Source organism: Tachypleus tridentatus, chromosome 10 (genome assembly GCF_004210375.1).
Source record: "Tachypleus tridentatus isolate NWPU-2018 chromosome 10, ASM421037v1, whole genome shotgun sequence".
Classification (NCBI taxonomy): domain Eukaryota; kingdom Metazoa; phylum Arthropoda; class Merostomata; order Xiphosura; family Limulidae; genus Tachypleus; species Tachypleus tridentatus.
In genome coordinates this window covers 106,596,801-106,623,748 of record NC_134834.1, presented here as the reverse complement: position 1 = coordinate 106,623,748, position 26,948 = coordinate 106,596,801, and the positions used below count along the sequence as shown (strand labels likewise).

The 26,948-nt window shown below is 34.7% G+C and overlaps 1 protein-coding gene across 3 annotated transcripts in view; it reads right to left on the bottom strand.

The window, feature by feature from the left end:
* LOC143230043 (sushi, von Willebrand factor type A, EGF and pentraxin domain-containing protein 1-like) overlaps positions 1 to 26,948 on the bottom strand; it is a 115,047-nt gene that overhangs the window by 8,771 nt on the left and 79,328 nt on the right. For all 3 annotated transcript variants that reach the window (XM_076463000.1, XM_076463003.1, XM_076463002.1), the window contains 12 exons: positions 26,073 to 26,249; positions 23,307 to 23,486; positions 20,116 to 20,289; positions 18,615 to 18,794; positions 17,792 to 17,968; positions 16,987 to 17,166; positions 15,962 to 16,159; positions 15,470 to 15,649; positions 14,614 to 14,790; positions 11,576 to 11,755; positions 10,821 to 10,868; positions 10,046 to 10,087 (listed from right to left, as the gene is read on the bottom strand). In XM_076463000.1, coding sequence (XP_076319115.1) covers positions 10,046 to 10,087; positions 10,821 to 10,868; positions 11,576 to 11,755; positions 14,614 to 14,790; positions 15,470 to 15,649; positions 15,962 to 16,159; positions 16,987 to 17,166; positions 17,792 to 17,968; positions 18,615 to 18,794; positions 20,116 to 20,289; positions 23,307 to 23,486; positions 26,073 to 26,249 — 1,893 coding nt within the window. The remainder of the gene's footprint in view (positions 1 to 10,045; positions 10,088 to 10,820; positions 10,869 to 11,575; positions 11,756 to 14,613; positions 14,791 to 15,469; positions 15,650 to 15,961; positions 16,160 to 16,986; positions 17,167 to 17,791; positions 17,969 to 18,614; positions 18,795 to 20,115; positions 20,290 to 23,306; positions 23,487 to 26,072; positions 26,250 to 26,948) is intronic.

Genomic DNA, 26,948 nt, shown 5'->3' with positions numbered 1-26,948 from the left:
TTACTTATGCAAATTGTTTTCTGTTCAGTTTTAATTCTTGTATTTTCTGTTTTGTGTTTTTCTTTATATTAATTTTTAAAAATAAACTTGTTAGCCAGAGTCCAAAACTAGGAGATAATGACAGATATGAATACAACTATAATTAAAGAGCAAATATATATATATAAAACATATCTGACCTTGGATCAAGGGTAGGACAATATCAAAATGTGAAGATTGAGCATTGTTACTAAAAACTGATCTCAAGATGGACAAAGTCATAAAGACCCTTCATTTTTAGTCCTAGAGGGTCTTGCACTTTGTGGTATTGAAATTGCCTAAATGAAATATTGAATATTTGATTGAAGGAAAAGGTTTAAGTTTGAAACAGGCATAGATAATCTATTATGCCACACACACACACTACTTGCTAATGCTGAGATATGTGGCTTCGGAAAGAGGCTTCATTTAAAACTTGTCGTAGAGTTTAATAATTTAATGGTTAATGATCTATTCTTTAAATAACTTTTAATGAATTGTTTATTTAACATAAAACGAGTTTAGTGACTGATATGGCACAGTTTCACTGTCTGCAATAATTCTTTTTTCCTTAACCTCCTTCACTGCCCTCTGAAAAGGTCAGTTTGGTGGACAGGATTAATTACCTAGATACAACCAATGGTCTAGAGATAAAGCCATGCTGTATTTGCTCAAAAATCTTTGCATCAATTAGTTTTTTTTTATTAATTATAGGGAGAACCTTGCTTAACATGTTTAAGCCACAAAAAGCAATATATCGTTCATTATATACTAATTCTAAAGATGAGTTATTCATAAACTTCTCACTGAATACTTTTAACTTGATGACACCCCACAAAATACAACAGCTAAATTCTATGCCACTTTCTTCTTTAACTTAGAATTACACCTGTTATTCGTGATCCTTTTTAGCAATCTTAAGTTTACGGTCAAAATATCAAATGGTTTCTCAAAAGAAACGTCAAGTGTAAAACTAATTTGAATTGATCCAGAACATGAATTCTGGTTAAAGTAAGGTGAAATACTCCATATGTTACATATTTCTTTTACTTTCCGGTGGCAGCACTTTGCTTTTGACAAACCATTAACTGTTAAAGATTCAGAAAAATTAAGGAAGAAAATACCCAACCTTCAGGTACAAAACAACCAACACAGGAGGCTTTTTCCAAGTTCACAATACTCAGAGCAACATAAAGGGGAAAATAACAGACTTGTTGTGTAGAATTATTTATTAGAATTTTAGAAGTTTTTTGAGCTTTGTGGAACTAAACTATCATGTTGCAACTAATGTAACAATTTGCAAAAATATTGTTCACTTGTACGATGTTAAGTGCAATGAAACAAGGGACGAGTTATGGAGCTTTCCAGTACTCACTGACCATTGGACATAAACAACAAACAATGCATACCTTGCAGTCACAGTGCTTGGTCACATTTTTGATAACAGAGAAGGAGATCAGGTCTTTTAATTTGGGAATGAAAGTGATGTCTAAACACTATACCGCAGAAATTACTTCCAAACACAAGTTGTGGTGGAAGATTGGGATGTTCAGAATATTTTTACAGTTGTACATGGTAATGAATTCTTACAGTTTACCATGTTTTCACACATACTATCGATTACTGCAGGACTAAAAATTAAGACAGTATCTAACATGCTAGCTAATGTATATTTATTGGCTGACTTTTTTCTGTAAATATGATCCTGTATGAATTTTACTTCAGAAGAAGTAAAAAGAGAAAAACCTGCCCACTTCACCACTAAAGGATGTGATAGCATGAGGAAACTCAATATATAATGCTGAAGAGGCTTATTTCACTGAAAGATACCATTGTCCAAGCTACTAACGATTGAGGGTCACTACCAGGTCAAAAATCTTCATAATGATAAATGGTAATTGAGAAGAGAATTTACAAAAATTTTGAAACCCTTTGCCAAAGTGACAAAAATGAGGTCTGGAGAAAGTCATGCCATTATTTCCATAACATGATGATTTAACAACCATTTTATAAAGTTGCTTTAAATCGGCTCAAGTACCAATCTGGCTTTGATGATACTTCATAAATGGAAGTGCCCATAATCCCAAGTTTAAGGAGTTGTCATTCTTTACTATTAAATACAACAGAAAAAGGAAACAGATCACTTCATGAACGAGTACTCTTCTGTAGCAGAAGATTATGTGGACACAGAAAGTCAACCCCAAAAAAAGATAGACTGTTTTTGAGACGAGCAACATAAAAACACACAATCAACAGTGGTTGGTTGGTTGATTTAGCGTTTTATGGCACAAAGCAGCTAGGCTATCTGTGCCAATCATCTGGTAAAAAGTTAAAATTAAAGTAAATATAGTAACATTCATAAAAAGAAATTAAGGTAAAACAAAACAGAGTTTAAAAAAACCATAAATAGCATAAAACCAATGTTTACATCTAGTCTACAGCAGTAAGAGAAGTTGTAGAAAACTTTCTGTAGCAAAACTGTAATTATAATAACTTGTCAGGAAGACTAACAGGTAAGCACAAAAACCATTGTCAGTCACCTGAAGTTGGTCTTTCCAGTCCTGGTTCCAAGTTAAGTGTCATTATGGTCATTGTCAAAAAGTAAAGTAATAAAAGTTTTAAAAGATGCGTAGCAAAATTTTAATAATAACTTTCCAGGATGACTAACTGGTAGTTCAAACAGCAGCGTCAGTCACCTGAAGTTGACCTTTCCAGTCCTGGTGTCGAGTTATTTAAAGTTATGGCCAATTTCTAATTTCAAATTAAACTCGAGAGACTGTGATTCTTAAAAGGGAACCACATTAAAAAAGGTTAAATGTATAAATTAAAAAACTTAAATGATATTAAAAAGATTAATGGCCTTTAAAAAACTAAAAACTTTATCAAGGTGGACAGTGTCACCATCACCAATAACACTGTCCAATGTTACGGAAAAACCTTAGGACCAAACATTTTTAAAATGGTGTCATCATTGAGAGTCGTAATGACAACAAGAAAGTAAAATGTGGCTTATTGTAACCTGAGTGTTACACAATGGTGCATCAGTTCCAGATAAAAGAAAACAATGAGTTAAAAAACTGTAACCAATGTGAAGTCTAGTTAGAATAACTTCCTCTTTCCGATCCTTATAAAAGCCAAAGTCCAATATAGGGTTTTATTTGGAAAAGCTTGTTTTTGCATCGCTCACTTCAAGTCTACTGCCAGCTGGCATGGAACCGAGCTTTGAATACAGGACCATAGTCCATGTATGGAATAGACACAGCAGTGATAGTGCCAGAGCAGATAGAGGTAGCTGCCGTGTCTGCAAGCTCGTTCCCATGAATAACAACGTGGCCCGGTATCCAGAAAAACTGGATAGAAGTGGATGTTAAAGAGAAATGGGCCAGTGGGTTTTGAATATCAGCAAGAACAGGGTGTAAACCAACATGAAGCGATTCCAAGGCCACTAGAGAACTAAGCGAGTCAGTATAAATAGTGCAGTTGGAGTATTGCTTAGTTTCCATATGATCCAGGGCAAGAGAAATAGTGTACAGTTCAGCAGTGAACACAGAAGGTGTAGAGGGGATTCTGTGTGCAACAACTGAACCACAACAAACCATGGCAGAGCCCACAGAATCACCTAATTTGGAACCATCCGTATTAATAGGAATGGAAAGATTGTTCATTAAATGGAAGACGGTACTTTCAATCGGGAGTATCTGCTTTGTTCAGATGACTTAAAGAAAGATCACATTTGGGGACTGTAATAAGCCATGGTGGGATGGGCTGACCAGTGGATACTGCAATGTTATCCAATGACAGACCCAATTCATCCAACTGTGCCTGGATATGAAGGCCAAAAGGAACAATGGCAGATCGTCTGTTCTGAAAAAGTATGGCCCACCAAGGAAGGAAAACACAACCGCAGGTGGGATGCTTTGGTGAGGAACACCAAAGTTTTGAAGCATATAGTAAAGACAGTTGCAAATGGCAAAGGTGCAAAGAAGGTTCATGAGACTCTATGTATAAGCTCTGAACTGGGGAGGTGTGGAAAGCCCCAGTGCAGAGCCAAAGTCCATGATGATGAATGGGGTCAAGCATTTTTAAGGCCGAGGGTCTGGGAGAGCCATAGACTAGTGATCCATAGTTGAGTTTTGATCGAATAAGAGCAGGATATATCTTTAACATAGAACATTGATCCTCTCTCAAGTGGTGGAAGAGAGGGCACGGAGGATGTTCAATGCTCTTGTACATTTGACCCATAGCTACTTAATGTGTGATATAAAGGTCAGCTTACAATCAAAGATAAGTCCCAAGAACTTGGTCTCAAAGATCACAGGCAGTGCAACTTCACCGAGTTAAGGATCAGGGTGAATACCCCATTGGTGGCAAAAGTGCATGCAAACGGTTTTAGAGAAAGAGAAATTAAAGCTGTTTGCCATGGTCCACTTCAGTACATGATTGAGGGCAGTTAGTAGCTGCCACTCAATATATCTTATGTTCAACGACTGACATGAAATGTGAAAGTCATCGACATAGAGTCCATTTATGACAGTGAGAGGGAGTTGTTCAGTGATGGCATTAATCTTGATATTGAAAAGTGTGATGCTCAAAACACAGCCTGAGGGACTCCAAGTTGCTGTAGAAAAGAACGGGAAAGTGTTGAGTCTACATGAACTTGGAAACTCCTGCCCATTAAAAAATGTTTAATAAAAATGGCTAAATGGCGATGTAACCTATATGTATGGAGGTCAAGTAAAATGCCATACCTCCATGTTGTGTCATAAGCCTTCTCACGGTCAAAAAATACTGTTACAAAATGTTGTAGCTTGAGAAAGGCTTCTCTGATCAACATTTCAAGTTGAATCAGGTGGTCCATGGTGGAACTCTGGCATCAGAACTCACACTGGGTAGGCGAGAGGAGGTTGTCTGATTTGAGGAACCAAACAAGACGAGCATTAACTATCCTCTCTAAAGTCTTACAGAGACAACTCATCAAAGCAATTGGACAGTAGTTTGAAGGAATCTTGGGATCCTTCCCAGGCTTAGAGAAAGATAAGATAATAGCCTGGTGCCAGGCATCAGGAAAAACATTCTCCTGCCAAATCTGGTTAAAAACAATTAGAAGAATATCAAGAGAAGCAGGAGATAGATGGTGCAGCATGTCATAGTGTACATCATCTGTTCCAACTGATGTACTGCCAGACTGATGAAGGGACAGTTTCAGTTCCACCAGTGTAAAGGGACGATTATAGTCATAGAGACAATCAGCTCGAAAGGAAAGAGGTGATCGTTCTGCCCGAGTCTTGATGGCTAAGAAGGTGGAGGAAGAAGCAGAAGTGCTAGATACCCAGCAAAAGCTTTCACCTAGAGTATTGGCGATGTTCTGGATATCAGTTACTTCCTGGCCATCAAAGAGTAAGATCGAGAGGGGGACAAAATAGTGTTGCCCACTGACCTTTTGAATCTTGTCCCATATGACTTTGGAACCGGTGGTAGAAGATATGCCAGTTGTGAACTTAATCCAAGATTCCTTCTGGCTTTGACATTTTACCCATCAAGCATGTGCATGGGCCCGCTGGAAAGCGATGTGGTTTGAAAGTGTGGGATACCTATGGAAAGTATCCCAGGCCTGTTTTGAACCTTCCGTGCCATGTGGCAGGCAGGATTCCACCATGGACGAGGATATAGTGGAAAACATGTCGAAGTCTTAGGAATACATTGAGTAGCTGCTTGTAAAATACAGTCAGTTACTGCTGCCACAAGTCATCTATTGATGGCTGACAGACGATAGCAGGATCAAGTTTTGCGAGACCAGTGAAAGTGGCCCAGTCTGCCTGATCCATTTTTCACTGGGGCACACAGGTTGGGTGGCATCGACCACAGCCAGTCTCTCTCAAAATTATAGGAAAATGATCACTGCTTTGAATAATGAAGGAGAGCAAACTGAGAAATCAATAGCAGTAAAGGACTGACTAGGTGAGTGAAAATAAGTAAAAGAACCAGTAATGAAAAGAGAAAGGTTGTGATCAGAGAGCATACACTCTACAGAACAACCCCTCCTATCAATACCAGCACTTTCCCAGAGGGGATGATGTCCATTAAAGTCCACCAGGATTAAAAAGAGAGACGGCAACTGTTCAATGAGAGCATCAAGGTCTGATTGATCATATGTCTCTACAGGTGGCAGGTAGAGAGAACAAACAGTGATGGTATGAACCAAGGGAACATGGATGGCTGCAGCCTCCATGTGTTGAGTGGCAAAGACAGGGTGGGCACATGCTGATTTATCAAAGGTGCCACCCCTCCCATCACACAGCCTATCATTTCTGTACCAAGAAAACTGCCAAAAGGTGACTGTATCAGCAGGTTTCAGAAGTGTTTCCTGTAAGGAAAGACATACAGGACGGTAGGAAGTAATCAGTGTTTTGATGTCATCCAGATTAGAACATAAACCTTGACAGTTCCATTGTATCAAGGTGGCCATTTTTAATGATATGTAGGCAAATTGGCTGGAGAACCTTTCTGTTTACGACCATGTCTTTTTTTCTTACTGTCCTTATGCAGGGGAGGTTTATTAACTTCCATGGATCTTGCCCTGGGTAGATTGAGCAGGTCTTTGTTGTTGGAATGGGAATCCAGTGACTGAGGACACGAACAAATGATTGTTTTGTAACTAGGAGTGGAGAAGAAGATGTAACCAAAGAAATGCCTGTACCTGGAACCAAAGGGTGTGGATCTTGGGGTTTATTGGAATGTATGGAAGGGAAAGAGATGGGTGTAGAAGTTGATTCATCAACTTTTTTAACCATGGAGGTCAAAAGGCTTTTCACTTGTTTTGAGAATGATTCTCTTGGAGGCACAGGGAGATCTGTCTGCACTCCCACTGTAATTGTGGAATGAAGTGCAGCAGCATATGTCTGAGATGAAGTTGTGGACAGCAATTTACGAGCCTCAGGATCAGTAATATTATGAATTGTTTTCATGTCAATGTGTAAATGTAAATGTCAAATCGAGGATGTTGGTCGGCAATGTAACTCCATCTTTGTGAGTGGAGATATGCCTCACTGCAAAAACTCCTGAGTGGAGAAGCTCACGAGGATCTCTGACTCAAGGATGTTCTTCAAATCACCCTCAACAATAACTCGTCATGATGAATTCAAGGTAGCATGAGGGGTAACCTCAATAGGTACATCCCCAATTGCTTTTGAATTCAAGAGGAGTTCACTGTGTTGAGATGTGGATGTTTCAACCAATATGTCTACAGATTGAAGCTTCTTTACTGGCTTTAGAGAGCCAGGAAGTCCCTCTAGTCCCTTCTGAATAAAAAAGGGGGATATTTGCCCTAAAGGTTTCTCTGAAAGAGAATGTAGGATAATAAAGTAGGTACATGTGTTACAGATGTTGAAGATTGCTGCTCAGAATCTTCAAGGCGTGGTTGTTTACCTATTGACTGTTTTTTCACTATTTTATTTAAATTTGTATTTGGAGGATCCATAGGAAAAAGAAAATTTCGGTGCCCACTGACCCCACCCACCATGAAGCCATAGGCACAACTACAATGTCAAGCAAGGACACTGCAGCAACACTAGGGTTTGTTGAGCACTATACCCAAACACCAGCATCAGACACAATGTCCACAACACCTGTCGAGAACTTCCAACACTGGTACTTGGTTTACCCTAGCCCAAGTGGATCAGCCAACTGACCCAAGGGGGGCCACCCATCTACAGGAATTCAAGGCCAAAGTGGTGTGTTAGGGTTTGACCCCTCAACAACCAGGATTCTCTCCTCCCCTTCACAGGTCACAACGCACGGCAAACACGTGGGTGGATATTTAGGTCCCAGAAGAGGTAAACTGAAAGAACAGAACCTTCTCTGGGATGTCCCCTCACTACATACAGGAATCCACACCGAGGGGCAATCAACAGTGAAGTTAATTAGTACTCTGAACAAAGGCATCAGGGCCTCAGCATTGATCCCCTTCTGTGGTTGAAGGAAAGGAAAAAATGAATTTTCTAAATTAGCTCTGCTTGCTTGTATTGTTCTTGCCATTATAGACACAACCGTGCTTTTAGAGTACATCTCTAAAATTTTCTAGAATGAAATCCCATTTGGTAAACAAAGGTGTAGAATGAAATCCCATTTGGTAAACAAATTATTGTTTTTAAGAGAAAACAGTATGCAAAAATCACAAACAAATCAGAAAGTCAAAACATGAAGAGTAAAGATGAAAATGGAAACAATCATAGTGATAGAGAGTCAGATTAAATTCTATTAGCAGTCCTGTGACACCGATATTTAAGTTTAACAGTGAATAAAAACTGGGTACCTTATAAATCAAGTTATTAAACTGTTTATTGTACCCTCAAAATCTACTTACATCATACTAACTTTTACCTCGTCCATTAGTAATGATGAACATCAGTGACAAAGAGTCAATTAAGTAGCAAATTTCTAATAATTCATTTTAAATTTTTCTTTGTAAAATGATTATTGGTTGATTCTCTACATGGAGTCAAGTTTGTGGTTATTTCCATTTTGTTGTCTGGTACGATCAACATTTGTGGACAGAAACGAGGCCTGTCACTCGTAGGAAACTTTCAAACCTGATGACTGCGTGATTTGTCATAGTTAATACTGTAAATTATTTTATAAATACAAACATGATCTTACAGAAGTTTATACATTTCTGTATGACTAATTTAACTTGTTTGAACTGTAGCTAGCTGCTGCCCATCATAATTCAAGATAATGCAGTGATCCTTACTGTGGAGTCGTTGTTTCACTTCACTGCAATTTAAGTGAGACACTTGCACACAAATCTTAATGGGGAATTATCAAAGTTTCCTCTTAGAAATATTTGAGGTAATCTCCAATTACTGATTGTGTTAATTCTTCTAATAGGACAGGCACACTCAGCAGTCTTTTAATTTCTCAGTGTGTGTTATAATGACTGGAGCTACAGATGCTATAACATCTGTTTCTAAATGTCATACAGACAACCTAAGTGTCACTGTTATGCACAAACACAGTAACCTATATTTTGCAAGCCTATGCTATAACACTATACATCACGACCACAGAAAGTTTCATGGTAATATTGTTTTCTTCTTTCGTTTATAATTATATCATATACTATTTTTTTTTACTTTTCCTTTCAAACACTCATAACTTTTTATTATTGGAAGTTTTAGAAATGATTTCACTTGATAAAAAAGTATAACACTGAAGGTGAAATAAACTAAAACTGTGTAGCATCACGGTTCATGTTGTTTTATTTTATGCATGTTAGAAACTGTTGTGTTGATAGTGGTTGAAAATTTTCAAGCACTTAGATACCTGCCCAAATTATCTATCCAGGTATCCGAGTTTGATTTTTGGTATCCGTTCAAATACTAGTAGTGAACAACTAATACAACCTGTTTTACCTTAATCTTTTTAATTTCTAATTTTGACTCTTTCTCTCCAACTACCAAATTCATTTTAGAACTTTTATCACTTTATATTGTGCCACTATTTTGGATCAAGAACTCAATTACAGTTGGAGAAATTATTAACATATCAAAATAGATAGAGAAGTCAGGGTGGGTGCTTCCCTCTATAATGGAAATGTCCCCTTCTGTGCCTATGTGCATATGATAATAAATTTAAAAGTTACATTTCTTAGTAGCATAATTAAAACTATCAGCAAAAGCAGACAATATGTGGCTGCTTTTAATACAGTTAATTCGTTTTAAATTTCAATTTTTTTCTTTATAAATAGGAATGTTAACTGTATATCATAAGCTACTTGGCTTTTGCCTCAACATATTTGATTTTGTTTTTATTTCCAAAATTGTAATTAATTTCAAAAGCAAATTATTTTACTTTCTTTATAGTTTTGTACCTATTTTGAAAGAATGCTAATGTGATATACAAAACTCATATGGAACCACTGATGCATTTCATATTTTTATCGAATCTGTTCATATGATATCACACAGAAATACTAATATTACTGTTAAAACACTACACTGACTAAATGTAATAGGAACTTGTCTGATACCTATTGTTTTGGATCGGTCAGCATCAGTCTGGCTATCTGAAACTGAAAAAAAAAAAAAAAAATTTAAAAGTCACGGGAGAGTAAATAAAACATTTTGTTTCAAAGATAAGTAAGATTATGATTGGACTGTTTTTGTATCTTTATCAAGAGCCCATATTTGTCATTCCATTAAAATACTGACAACCATTTAAACTGTGGATCCTTCTTCATTAAAACCAATAAAAACAATATCTCAAGTTTGTTTAAGCACAACACAATATAATGGGCTATCTCTTCTGTGTCCACCATGGGTATTTAAACTCAACTTTTAGCATTATAAGTCTTCAGATTTATCACTGAGCCACTGGGACAATGATCGTGGAATGGATTACTTAAACATTTCTCTGCAATACCTTATCCTGAATTCTTGTAATGTTTATAATTTACTTTAAAGGTATAAACATTAGCATTTGTTTAAAGACATCAAAGAGCAACATAATGTTTTAGTAAAATCTATGACATAAAACTCAAAGTATCAGTTATCATACACACATTTCTACATCACAAACTGGACCAGAAATGACATCAACTGCTACTAGCAGAAGGTAAAGTATTTTGATACATGGTAAGTACATATTATACAAAGAAAGCTGACGATCAATGTTTCTGATGGTATATTTGAATTTATACATGATATGCAGACTTTTAAAAAGACCTTATACCTGTATGTACATACTATTGTTATTGTAGCCCAAACTTCATCACTGTAATACACTTTTGAAAAAAAACAACTTACGTTCTCCATTTACAAGATTTTCATTTGGATCTGGACTTGGAGGAATATCTAAAAATAAGAAATCAAAAAGATAAAATTTCACTTAAAAATTGATGTTTTTATAATTTTTATAACAAGTCTTTTGTTTCAAGATAACTGTTGACATGGGAAGCAAAATCAAACAATTCTAACATGTCACAGTGTGTGGTTTTCAACCATAATATAACAGGAAATGCAGGGTCAAGCCTACAGTACAATGAACCACTATATCTTCTTTAAAGATACTTTTAGTCTGTATACTACAACTTGATCTGCATTATATGTTCCACTCGTTTTTCAAAATTATATTTGTAATTACATACCAGAAAAGTCTGAATTTTTTTTTACAATAGAAATACTGACTAGGCTCTGACTTTATATTAAGACCAAAGTAAAATAATTTACCACTTAACAACACTGTGTAACGTTCTGTCTTTTAACTAAGTCTAAAGTGAAATGTCTTATAACTTAACATCTCTCAGGTTCTGGCTTTATACTAAACCTGAAGTAAAATGTTTTATAACATTTAACATCTTTCAGGTCTTGGCTTAAAACATTTGTTTTAATAAACAAATAAACTTATTAAACTTGCCTCACTTGTTTAATAAACTCAGTGTAAGTAATTAAACATCAATATTTTAGACCCCTAGCCATATACTAACCCCATGCATGAGCCTTCACCACTAAAAATAACTATAAGCTTAGGTTATATATTAAATTCAATTTAAAAAACTTACCAATGCATCTAGGTGCTTGGCCACTCCAGTTACCAGAAAACAAACATTGTCTTACAGGATCACCAACCATTTTGAAATTTGGCAGACACTGGTACTCAACAATTGCCTTATATGTTGTTGTTCCATTCATCAGAAAACCTCTTCCATTGGTTACCACTGTGGGCTGGCCACAGTCAATCACTTTAGAGAAATATGAAACAATACAGATTAAGCTGAAGAGTGTGAGAAGATTAAATAATATAAACTATAGATATGAATGATAAGAAGTGGATGTTCACATTAAGTTTATGTATTATCATCTTAAAAACCTTTATAAACATTAAAGAAGTACATAACGTGGATAATACAAATTATTCTCCCTTTTTTATCTTTAATTTAACAAAAAACAAGCCTATCCATTATGAATTTAGACATTTGTCAAATTAAAATTGTATTTAATATAAAGTTTTGAAATTAGAGAAAACTATATTTGATGACAGAAAACATCTAAACAAGCTCTTTAACTCCATCCTATAATATAGATCATCAGTTCTCAGACTATGATCCCACCTCATAGGGAGGCACATGAGTGAAAAATGTACCAACTGTAATATAGATCATCAGTTCTCAGACTATGATCCCACCTCATAGGGAGGCACATGAGTGAAAAATGTACCAACTGTAATATAGATCATCAGTTCTCAGACTATGATCCCACCTCATAGGGAGGCACATGAGTGAAAAATGTACCAACTGTAATATAGATCATCAGTTCTCAGACTATGATCCCACCTCATAGGGAGGCACATGAGTGAAAAATGTACCAACTGTAATATAGATCATCAGTTCTCAGACTATGATCCCACCTCATAGGGAGGCACATGAGTAAAAAATGTACCAGCTGTAATACAGATCATCAGTTCTCAGACTATGATCCCACTTCATAAGGAGGCATATGAGTGAGAAATGTACCAGCTGTAATACAGATCATCAGTTCTCAGACTATGATCCCACCTCATAGGGAGGCACATGAGTGAGAAATGTACCAACTGTAATATAGATCATCAGTTCTCAGACTATGATCTCACCTCATAGAGGCACATGAGTGAGAAATGTACCAGCTGTTATATAGATCATCAGTTCTCAGACTATGATCCCACCTCATAGGGAGGCACATGAGTGAGAAATGTACCAACTGTAATATAGATCATCAGTTCTCAGACTATGATCCCACCTCATAGAGGCACATGAGTGAGAAATGTACCAGCTGTAATATAGGTCATCAGTTCTCAGACTATGATCCCACCTCATAGGGAGGCACATGAGTGAGAAATGTACCAGCTGTAATATAGATCATCAGTTCTCAGACTATGATCCCATTTCATAAGGAGGCATATGAGTGAGAAATGTACCAGCTGTAATACAGATCATCAGTTCTCAGACTATGATCCCACCTCATAGGGAGGCACATGAGTGAGAAATGTACCAGCTGTAATATAGATCATCAGTTCTCAGACTATGATCTCACCTCATAGAGGCACGAGTGAGAAATGTACCAGCTGTTATATAGATTATCAGTTCTCAGACTATGATCCCACCTCATAGGGAGGCACATGAGTGAGAAATGTACCAACTGTAATATAGATCATCAGTTCTCAGACTATGATCCCACCTCATAGAGGCACATGAGTGAAAAATGTACCAACTGTAATATAGATCATCAGTTCTCAGATTATGATCCCACCTCATAGGGAGGCACATGAGTGAAAAATGTACCAGCTGTAATACAGATCATCAGTTCTCAGACTATGATCCCACCTCATAGGGAGGCACATGAGTGAAAAATGTACCAACTGTAATATAGATCATCAGTTCTCAGACTATGATCCCACCTCATAGGGAGGCACATGAGTGAAAAATGTACCAACTGTAATATAGATCATCAGTTCTCAGACTATGATCCCACCTCATAGGGAGGCACATGAGTGAAAAATGTACCAACTGTAATATAGATCATCAGTTCTCAGACTATGATCCCACCTCATAGGGAGGCACATGAGTGAGAAATGTACCAACTGTAATATAGATCATCAGTTCTCAGACTATGATCCCACCTCATAGAGGCACATGAGTGAGAAATGTACCAGCTGTAATATAGGTCATCAGTTCTCAGACTATGATCCCACCTCATAGGGAGGCACATGAGTGAGAAATGTACCAACTGTAATATAGGTCATCAGTTCTCAGACTATGATCCCACCTCATAGGGAGGCACATGAGTGAGAAATGTACCAGCTGTAATATAGATCATCAGTTCTCAGACTATGATCCCACTTCATAAGGAGGCATATGAGTGAGAAATGTCCCAGCTGTAATACAGATCATCAGTTCTCAGACTATGATCCCACCTCATAGGGAGGCACATGAGTGAGAAATGTACCAACTGTAATATAGATCATCAGTTCTCAGACTATGATCTCACCTCATAGAGGCACATGAGTGAGAAATGTACCAGCTGTTATATAGATTATCAGTTCTCAGACTATGATCCCACCTCATAGGGAGGCACATGAGTGAGAAATGTACCAGCTGTAATATAGGTCATCAGTTCTCAGACTATGATCCCACCTCATAGGGAGGCACATGAGTGAGAAATGTACCAGCTGTAATATAGATCATCAGTTCTCAGACTATGATCCCATTTCATAAGGAGGCATATGAGTGAGAAATGTACCAGCTGTAATACAGATCATCAGTTCTCAGACTATGATCCCACCTCATAGGGAGGCACATGAGTGAGAAATGTACCAGCTGTAATATAGATCATCAGTTCTCAGACTATGATCCCACCTCATAGGGAGGCACATGAGTGAGAAATGTACCAGCTGTGCGTAAATTTGTTTTAAAAGAGAGGTTTAGGGATTTGAATAAAATTGGTTAGGAATTCTAGTCACGATAAATCTTGAAAACCACTGATATAGATAAACTTGTGATCATAAATTAATTTTACCATCTAATATTTAAGAATATAATATCTTGTCAGCTTGAAGAATACTTACATTGACAAAATGGTGTCTGTCCTGACCACTGGCCATTCTTTAGACAAGAACGTATACTTTCACCTATCACTTCATAACCTTTAATACATGAATACACAACCATTCGTCCAACAGTGAAAACACTGCCATCTACAAAGGTCATTGTGTCAAGTGTATCAGGTACTCCACAAGAGATTTCTGAAACATCACATAAATATTTCTGTGAAACAGAGTTATTATTTTTCACTGTCATAGATACTTTTCATGCCTAATTATTTAAAAGAACTGGCCTTTTAATGTTTTTTTATTACCCCCAAAATATTAAATCACGAGATCAAAAAAAAATATGAAAAAGTTTAATGTCAGTTACTTTGTTTATACAAAATGTAACATATGTACAAGAACAATAACCCCAAAATTAATAAAAATACATTGTACCAAAATGCTAGCCAAAAGAACTAAGTTTGTAGTCTTGTATCATAAGGTCTTTGTCATATAAAAATATTGACTGAAATAATGCACAATACAGACTTTTTACAATAATACAGAGCAAGTAATCGTTTAAATCAAATATATTTTCCAATTGTTACTAACGAGCTCGTACATTAGGGTTTACAAAAGAATTTGCTCCAAACTAGACTCGCATGTAATTGAATGAGAAAAACTTAATTATACAAAAACCTATTCTCTAAAGCATACTCAGCAGTGAATGTTTCAATTTCAGAAGATGGACTGTGTTGCCATAGAGATACTTCTTCATGAAGAAGAAATATAAAACTGTAAGAAACTGAACTATTGGAATTCTAATGTTTACTATCAAACTTTACTCTGAAAATCAGATTTCTAATTATTAATATTTGTATCAATCTTTAATCACCTATACACTGAGGATCTTGACCACTCCATGTTCCATTGTCTAAACAAAGCCTACGGCTTGGTCCATCCACTTCATAATTTTCATCACATTCGTACTCCACTGACATGCCATAGAATGTTGAATTGTTGGGAAGTAGCCAGTGTCCATGTGCTACTGGTAGAGGAAATCTACAATCTACAACTAAAAATAAAAACGATTAAATGTAGTATTTATATTTATAATATTAAATAAACAAAACCTTGATGGTCATCAGTGAAATCTAGAACACAGCACTCACCTCAAATCAAGTACACTAGCAGAGTTTAAAAATACATCTGGTTGTTTTCTCACGATCACAAGAAATGCATTTTTGTTGAACAATGTTAAGTAAATGTATCACTATTGTTTGAACTTCACAATATTTATGTTTGTATTTCTTATTGTTACCAATTATTTTTATCTCTTTCAATTATTGGATTTGTAATTAAGGATTAAAATATTGTGGTTACTTACATTCACATGACGGCACTTCTCCACTCCATTCTCCTGTCTGCAGACATCTTCGTAATGACACTCCCCTTAGAACGTGGCCTTCCATACATCGATACTGAGCATTAGCTCCTATCTTAAAGGAAGCAGCCAAAGATCTGTCATTGCCACTGTAAACAACTGTAGCATTACGTGGCACTTGTGGAACAGGACAACGAATTTCTGGAAATAATAAGTACAGATGATGATTAAAATACTGACAGAACTTAAATCTTTGTGATTAGAATTCCAGAAAGAAAAATGTTTGACTAAGCTAGCTAACACTTTGATGGAAGATTTCATCAGGCCTAATGCTGTGGTTAAATAATAAATTGCTAAGCTGCTTACAGTTCTTCAAACAACAATAAACTTTTGAATACACATATATTTGTTGTTTACAGTTGTAAATAAGAAGTTTTCTAGACATATTTATAGCAGATAAAAGTTCTCTACCTAAAGCTATACCACTAAAAAATAAAAACCAAAAATGACTAAAACTACAAAACATCTTTCTCAAGTTGGAGCTAATGTGAAATACATCCATCAACTATTGTAAAATGGCATGTTTTCAAGATTAAACATTCATTAACTCTCTTCAACATAATGTGAAGTTAATATCAAGGACATTTTATACTACAAGTTTTTATAAGAATTACATCAGATACTTGAAATATCGAATATATTTTTCATCAAAATAAATAGCTTACTAAACAAATTGTACTTTTTTTGGAGTATGTATATATGAAATGTCTAAGCAGATGAAGAGAAATAGTAATAGTAAGATAATTTTTCCTTTAATGTCCACAGAGATTAGAGTACATTTTTACATTGTTTTGTGAGCTAGGAAATTACATCATAACCTAGGAGGTCATTGCTTGGTAAAAATGTATAATGTTTTAACACTTACTTTGATTTTCATAATACAGTACTGCAGTGTATCCCACTATCATAATACAGTACTGCAGTGTATCCCACTATCATAATACAGTACTGCAGTGTATCCCACTAACCTTCACACAAAGGGGTGGTTCCACTCCAGTGACCATCTTCCAGACATCTTCGCACACTTTCACCGACCAGACGATATCCAAAATTACATTTATAAGATATAAGACTGTAAAGGAAAGTAGTTTCATTGGCGTAGTGGACTGATCCTCGGGGTATGGGTGGAACTCGACCGCAGTCAACATCTGCAGAAAATCTAACTTGTTATGTACTCTGAAGTCAATGAAAGATAGTAAATGCATCCTGTTGTGAACTAGATAACACTTATTTTGTACCCTCTCCAGTATCTTTTTTATTGTATTTTCATTTGTTTATACTGTTTAGTCTAATTATTAAAATTAAGACAACACTTGGGTAAATTTTAAATAACACAGATGTTTAAAGACAAAACCAATATTTAATGATACACAATAATTATGAAAGTAAACGAGCCTGCCCCCAGTATCAAAATACAATAAAAACAGTTTAATTAATGATTTATCATATAAAGATAAAATATCATGAGACTGGGAATGGGGTATGAGTAAATGGGTACTCTATGAGTACCATGGTAAGGTACTCTATGGGTACCATGGTACCCAGTCTCATGGTATTTTATCTTTATATAATGAATTATTAATTAAACTGTTTATGGTACTTTAAGATCTGGGAAAGACTCATTTTTATATATCTATTGCATACCACTAAATGTTGGTTTTTGTCTTTAAACATTTTTGTTATTTAATCTAAGTATTGTCTGACTACTTTTAAGAAAGATATAATTAAATGTGGCTAATGTTATATTACATTAATAATTGTTTATAAACTTACAATGACACACAGCAGCTTCACCTGTCCACTTTCCATCCAGTCCACACACTCTACGAGAAGATGCACTTATCATCATATGACCAGTTTCACAAAAATAATCAATGACAGAATGGACAGTAAATCCATCTCCTTCAACATATGATCCAGGATGTATGTCTGGCTCTCCACAGTCAATTACTGTAAAAGATTTATAATTTGAACCTTTTCTCAGGATTGTTACTATCAAATAACTATATATGATATCCAATCTCTCTCTGATTCTTCAAAGTATAACAACAGAAAAAAAACTGTTACACCAAAATTACTCATTTTTGTGTTTCCTTGCAGTCATATGATGTAGTACTTTGATAAAAACAACATGTAAATAGCAACTAACAAAAATAAAGAAATTTTATCACTTGAAAACCTTTTACAATATATGAAATATTATGTAGGAGATCAATTTCTCAACAAACATGAAACACTGTTACAGTGTCATTCTACAGAAATTTGAAAGTTATACTGATAGACCAATGTTAAATACATGATTAAACATACTAATTTAATCTAAGTAATGGTAAATGAGCTTACAATAGACTGCCTATTTATTTCTGTACAACCCTGTGATCAGGATATACAAATACACATTTTACAAACAGATGAAAAATGCTATTTGTGCATAAAAAATACCAACAAGACATTATAATACAGTGAATAAGATATTAATTATTATCAGCAATAATATTGTTACAGAAAATAAGAACTATAAAAATAATCTGCAAATATATATATATACGTATGGTAGCAAGAATGCATAAAAACCCTTGTGTTTCTACTTTCTTACCTTTACAGACTGGATCCTGTCCACTCCACAACCTTGTGTCAAGACAAGTTCGTTCCTTGTCTCCAACGAGACTGAAGTTCTGATGACACGAGTAGTGAACTTTACTTAAGTACGTTGTGGTTTGACTGAGGAGCACAAGGTCCCCATTGCTTAAAGAATTCGGTTTCCCACAGTCAATAACTGAAGAAAATAAAAAAGTTTGAAAACCCATTCACAAAAACAAATGAATTTCTCTAAACAGTATTAACATTTTATAAAACTATAAAGTCTGGGTCCTTGAGTCTTAGTACTATGATTAGCTTGTATTTCTGAAATTAAGCCTTATGTAAGCTTAAGTGTGGATTACTGTTTATACTAATTTTTCAGATTAACAAGAACAGGAAATCCGTAGAACTTTATAAAATGTTTATGTTGTTCAAACCAACATCCTTTTTTTTGTTAAATAAAAGGCAAATAAGATGAAACATTTTGATGCATATAGCTGATTTAAACTCATTACGTTGATAAAAGTGAAAACATAACTGAACTTTACTAGAATTCATAAGTAACATTCTCCATATGTAAAATAGTACGACCACAGTTTTAAAAATCAAGGGACTACGTTGATTTTACATGCTACAGAATCCATGAGAACCATCAAATTAGTAAGAAAAATTAAAAACATTTTGTGACCCATTTATCCTCATGTAAGCCTAAAAGTGATTTCTAAACCAAAAAAAATAAATATGTAACTTTTTCTTTTTTACAGACAGAATATCTCCTTCAAAAACATTGCTGGTGATGCATCAGTACTTGTCCACACTTGTCCTAGAATTTACGACCATCCAAGCAAGGACTATAGCAAAAAGACTAACATCGAACACTTCAAAATAATATACTCAGGGAAAGATGAATGAATATTTAGAAAAAAGGAAGAACTTGAAACCAAAGCAGAACAAGAAACTAGCAACACAACTAGATCTCAAACACATTTATTACGACTGAGATGGGTACAGAACATAATCCTTGTCAAACAATCACACAGTATGAGTGTCAATCTTTCAGTTATTAAACATTTAATAAATTATTCCTTTAAAAAGTGTGATAAAATATAAATACATTTTGAATAGAGTTCCTTGTTACTATAACAGTCCATATATTTATTTTATGCAAAATGAGCCTCATGAAATACATTAAAAGTTGTTGTTGTTTTCTAAGTGCAAAGTTACACAATCAGCTTTCTGTCTGCTGAGGGGAAGTGAAAACTGGATTTTAAAATTCTAAGTCCATAAACTTATTGTTGACCTACCTGGGGACATGAATGATAAATAAAAAAAACAAACTTTATTTACAATGTAATTTAATTATTTGTCTAAAATAAAATCAGTTTAATAACAAGCTGAGTATTCCTCAAAGTACACACTAAATAATCACCATAGCTACTGATGGCTGAGGAATATATCATTCTTATCAGAATTAGTGCACATCAATAAACATACAACATAAAAACAGTTAAACTTACATTTACACTGAGGATCTCTGCCTGTCCATATGCCACCAAGTTCACAATTCCGAACCTTGTTTCCAACAAGTTTATACCCTTTTTCACAACTATATTTTGCTTGACTGCCAGCTGTCTGCCCTGTAACCTCCAAGAAACTACTTGGTGGTCTATCAAGTTTTGGACAATGGTTAACTATGCAGAAAAAACAAAGGTGAATGTGTAAACCATTAACTAAAACATCTTATTTAATTTCACAGTCAGATACACACCTACAGGTGCTTCAATCTAAATTGCACTGCCATGCATGTCAACTTAAATAAAAGTTGAAAGTATTTTTGATGCTTAGAAACTGGTAACCATTATTGTAAATATCAATGCACTATGTTAGTTTTATATTGCAATCTTAAAGTTTTTTACTTACGAAAAAGGTGGGATACTTTTTTGTTAATAGGTTTTGTTTTTAATTCAGTGTACAAACATTGAAATTTATAACAATCTTGTGTAAAAAACAAATAATTTTAAACTCTCTAAATCCAACATTTAAAGACAAACATTTTTATCCTTGCGACAAAACCCAACACAAACACATACAAATAGACTGTGGCTTCTTACACCTTTTATATTTATACAATAAGATCAAAACTAAGTTCTTACCACGTATTTCTTTATAACAAAACGAACACTAACAGACATTATAGCTTCTTACCTTATAAAAATCTAACACATAATGCCTACAGGAATGCATAGCTTAAAGGATATGCATGAGAATGATAGAAAAAGGAAATTCAAGAAAGGACATAAAATCTACTGGTTTTGTGGGTCAATGCTAGAACATACCAATACTAGTACTGTTATTTTCTATCTTTCTCACACACAATTTGATGATTGTGCTTTTTCTGTCTATGTTATTATGCTGTAACATGCAAAGTCTGTCACATCTTTAAGAGTCTTTAGAAATCCTATCTCTTTCATTTACCTTTTGACCAATATGGAGAAGCAATAAGTTCTTTGAATGGCTGGCTATGACTAAAGGAGCATTGGATAAGAAATTAAATCATTATTATTATTACAAGATACCAATGTAGCAATACCATACCATGATAGTACTACTAAGCCATATCACATCATATAAAAACCTCTTTTTATATTTAATAACAAACAGAGCTACAGCACTATAGTAGATGACATTATGCAACAAGGATTGGGTAAAAAATTTGTTTGTCCATGTCATACATGTTGGAATTCAATATACAATGCTTTTGTTTATGTGGAAAGCATAATATTTGTTGTTTTGAATTAAGCACAAAGCTACAAAATGGGCTATCTTTGCTCTGCCCACCACGGTTATCGAAACACAGTTTTTAGCATTGTAAGTCCGAAGACATACCTCTGAGCCACTGGGGGGCAGGAAAGCATAATAACAAAGAGAGATAGTTCAATGAATAAAATATATGGCGTATTTCAACCTTTCAGATATAAACTTCATCAAATAATATGTAATTGTTGTGCAACCTATAGCATGTATGCTGAATTTATTTCAAAGTGAAACAAAGGCCTGTATGTAACTACCTCTGCCAACACTTGCTATATGTTTGACAAAATTAAAATGTCTTTGTGCCATACCACTCTAGACTTGCAAGCCAATTGTTATGCTTTGATTCTATGAATTGAGAAGTGATTTCTTGTTGCCTTTGTCAATAAGGACCATGTTCTCACAGCTGACATTCACACCTATGGTTTAAACTGATTTGAATAAGCAAATGCCAGGAATTAAACTGTAAAACAAATGATGATTAGAAATCTTTCAGAGAAGATGGAAAATAGTGATGGTGAAAGTCCAGCAAATGTTGATCGAAGAGATTTTTTTCATCATTTTCAAGCACTAAGAGAAACGACAACGGAAACTTCTTTATGTGCTTTAAACAACAAGCAAAATCTACAAGTATTTGTTCCAAAGTAAAATGATCAAATAACACTTTTCCAGAGAAAAAAGCTATGGAAACAAACTTATTTCTTTCACTATCTTTTAAACCTCTGTGTATTTACTTCAATAAGTTCATTCCAATGAATGCAGCTTTAGAGCACATTTTCTCATCAGGGACAGACATTTTGAAGGCAAGAAGAATTGGATTAATGGATAACAGTTTTTAGAAGTTGATGCCACTAAAGATTATATAATAAACTAAAACAATAATAAAACTGAACAACTAGTAAGAAACATAATATCTTCTAATACTAAATATTTTTTTATCTCATATTAATTCATTTATTATTATTATCTTCATCACATTTGTTCATTTATGACATTCTATTCATTATGTACTTCAATAAAGGTATTGAAGGCTGTATGGTTATTAGCTGCTTTCTTCATGTGATTCACAGATATGGATAGCTGATCTGATAAGTCTGTATTATGTTATTGTATAATAACATTTTATTATTTACCAATAGAGAAAAAAATTATTATGAAAAACGTAAGTTAATAAAGTAGAACAAGTTCTGCTATACTTATAAATATTGCATCATTGCATCACTGTATTTTTCTGGTTATAACAGTGGCAATAGTGGTGCTCCATTATATAAGTGTCATGCACAGCTATGTTTGTAACAAAACCAAACCTAACAAACACCATGGCTTTTTACTACAATTATTTTTGTAACAAACCAAAGTTAACAGATACTGGTGTTTTATCTTGTATATCTTTGTAACAAAATAAACACTGATAGACATTATGGCCTCTTGACCTCTATATCCTTGTAAACAAATTAATAAGACACAATACTGAGACTTCTTACCCTGTATATCCCTTGTAGCAAAACTAACACTAAGAGACACTGTGGCTTCTTACCCTCTATATCTTTGTTAATGCACACCAACTTAAATGTAACACACAAAGCCACAGCACTATGTATTTTCCTGTCTGCATAGCAAAAGCAATTCTTAGAGATACTGTAACCAAATCGTAATATATACTTGTAGTTTATAGAAGAAAAATTAAAAATCAACACTAACAACCACTGTACCTACTTGCCCTGTATATAGTTTTTGATAACAACAACAACAACACGCACCATGATTTCTTATCTTGTATATCTTTGTTAGTCTAGCCAAGCTTAAACTTGGCACATTGGGAGCAACAGGTAAGAAAAAACAACACTTTTATACCTATGGTTTAGGAAGTAAAAAAGAAACCAAAACCAACACTTACACAAACATTGAGGTTCTTCTCCTTCCCACTTCCCGTTTCCTAAACATCTTCGTGTGTCAGTGCCAACTAAGGTGAAGTTCTGGTCACAAGAGTACTGCGCAGTGGCATTGAAGGTAGTTCGAGAGTCAAGGTACTGAATGTATCCATTTGGAATGTTTAACAAAGGCCCACAGTCAACATCTGGCAAGGATTTATGAGAAACATTTAATGGGCAATAAGAGTACTTGTTAAGTGTATCTACAAAGTGTCACATCCCATACAAACATCTCTAAACATTTCAATATGAGTAAGATAGAAAGTAAATAAGTTTAAAAACTAAACTTTGGACTTCTATGTCTTTAGAATTTTTTTATTTTGTTAGGTAATAAATAAAAAAGAAATTTATGAACCAAGTAAACTATTTATGAATCTCACTCGTGTTTCATGCTTTCCTGTAGGTACGAGGTCTGTTAAAAAAACACGCGGACTGACGTCATAAAACAAAATGTACTTTATTTAGAAGTTACAGGTCTGGGACCCCTTCAAAGTACACTCCTCCCCAACGGTGTTTCTATTTGTTGAAACAGTCTTGGTACGCTTCTTTTGTAATGTCCTCCAGCTCCTTCGTCGCATTTGCCTTAATCTCGGGAATCGTCTCAAATCTTCTTCCTTTCAAGGGTCTTTTGAGTTTGGGGAACAAGAAAAAATTGCAAGGAGCAAGGTCAGGTGAGTAGGGGGGTGGGGAAGAACAGTGATCGAGTGTTTGGTCAAAAACTCACGAGTTCTGAGGGCTGAATTTCACAGCAACGCGATGCATCTTCAATTTTTCGATCAAAATCTCGTAACAAGATCCAACTGATATCCCACACTCTTCAGCAAGCTCCCTGACAGTCAGACGTCAATTTGCCCGCACCAGGGTGTTGATTTTGTTGAAGTGTGGGTCGTCAGTTGACGTGGAAGGATGTCCAGGATGCTCATCATCTTCAATGGACTGTCGGCCATCCTTAAAACGTTCATGTTACTTGAAACATGCCGTACACTTCATAGCAACATCACCGTAAGCCGTGTTAAGCATAGCAAAAGTTTCAGTCGCAGATTTTCCAAGTTTAACACAAAATTTCACAGCAAGTCGTCAATTCTTCAGGTCATTCATTTTAAATCCGCCAAACAAAAAAATCGCACTTCACTTAAAACCGTGTAGCTATTACACAAATGAAGATATCTGCAATCGGGAAATGGCGTCATAATCAGCTGATCCATGCAAACCTAGCGACACCAAGTGGATTCCCCTGGATCCAACTGGAGCCACGCAATTCAAACAGTCCGCGTATTTTTTTAACAGCCCTCGTATAGGTTTATTCACTTTACTCTTATCTGTGCTGCATTAAACTACTTTCTCCAATCATCAGTCCCTGATATTAAAGTTTTGACTAACCAGAGAAGAAGGAAAATAAAAAATTACTTAGTTAAACTCTTTGATTCCCCAAGAGAAATATTACATCTGTGAATTAAAAAAATATACTTAAACTTATTCTATCACATTTGGATTTTTAAACATCACAGTTGATATTCATTTATTAAACACAAATATTATTTATTTAATTACATTAAAACACAAAACATCTTAAAGTTTCATTTTGAGTTTACTCCACCATACTCCTGAACTTTCATTTAATGATATAGCGTGTCATAACCTCCTAATGAAAAAGCCGAAATGGTTTTGAACAAAATGGTCAATTTCAGTTTTGTAGCTTTATACAAGTGTAGTTTGTTGACTGTTTTAGACAGTTATCAACCTTGGTTGTCATGTGTGATGTAACTACACATATCTCAGCATTGAGAAATCAAAACCTCTTGACGTAAACATATAATAAAAATTTTCTCCACTATTTTCAAATATATAAATCAACATGCCTTCCACTTCAGCAGAGGCTCACAAATAGATTGGAACATATTGAAGAAAGCTTAAGTTAGAGATATATTGCTGGAACAAAAGAAATTTGTAAACATTGTCTGTCACAATTACAATCATGCCTTTCTAAAAAACAATAGCTTACTTCATTTTTATACAAATACTTTATTTGAATTACAATGTTGCAATATGATAGGGAATGCTTTTCATGACACAAGATGAGGCAGGCTTAGTTAGATTACTTTGCATTCAACTACATCAAGTTTCATTTTATCAACAACGTTGCTGCTTGTTAAATGATGTTTACATTATGCATTACTGGTCTAAGTAACTATGTGAACATACAAAAAGAATCACAGTAAAGAAATGCAATAGATATATTAATAATTAAAAAGTTGACTTGCTTCTAGATTTGGTATAGTAAAAAAAAAGGCATTTTTATTGTATACCAGTGATTATAAACACAGTGATATTGCATGTAGAGTTATTCAAGTTAAAATAAAATTTACAATCTTATATAGAGTCAAAAGTATCTGAATGTATTAGAAAAATATAGAAAGGCACAAACATCAGTAACTGAAGTCTACAACAAATGCAAGCATTTTCAACTGTGACTTATAAAAAAACTTTGAATTTTCAAGGTTGCCAGTTTATATAAATATTAAATAAAAAATAAGATATCTTATTTTGAGAAGCTACATAATCTTTACATCAGGTTTAAAATTATTTCAACTTGTAATGTAATAAACAGAACAGGTGCCTTAAATGAATTGGATTCATCTAGATATTTTAGTTTTGGAACAACCAAAATAACAAAACAACAGAAAGGCTTATAAAAACAGTTTGAGCTAATGTAAAAATTAAAGGAAACGTACATTTACATGAAGGTGCTGAGCCTGTCCAGAAACCATCAGGAGCACATGTCCGTATCCTGTCACCAATAAGCATGTTACCAATAGGACATACATAAGTAACTTTCTGTCCCAAGTTAAAACTCTTCTCTAAAATAGTGGAGTTCTCTTTCTTGTCAGGGGTGCCACAGTTTGATGGACCTTTTAACATAATTAAAACCACAGACTTACTTGTAAGTATTCATACAAATAGCATCTTAACTCCCAGATAAAATAAAGAGTTAATAACATATCTTTACCTTGCTTCTAACCAATGCTGGAAATAAAGATGATTTGATTGTTTGTTGTTAAGCACAAAGCTACACACTGGGATACCTGTGTTGTGTCTACCACAATTATTGAAACTTGGTTGCTTAATGTTATAAACCTTCAGACTTACTGCTGAGCCACAGAGGCAAGTTTAGATCCAACAATGTCAAATAACGTGGTAAAATCACTCAAATAACGTGGTAAAATCACTCGAAGGTAAAAGACACTCATTATAATTCTTTCTAATTTTCATACATGTACCTTCATAGATTTCATGTTAAATCATCATCCGTGTAATAAAGTGTTATTTTTTTTTCATTTCTCCAGTTCTCCATCACAGGATTCTCTATACTTAGACAAAACATCAGAGCATTTCTAAACTTAGTTTGATTACTTATGCCATCTACATTTACAGCTTGTAAGTAAGATGACCAATGTAAAGGAAAGCTGTTTGCAAAACTTTATCCTCACATGGTCATAACAAATTGAAGAATTTTTGGCCTTTCTTCTCTTACCAGTTGGGGTCACCTGAACCATTCTATATGGATCACAGTTTAATCAAACATCTCACACAATGTGAATCTTCATTTG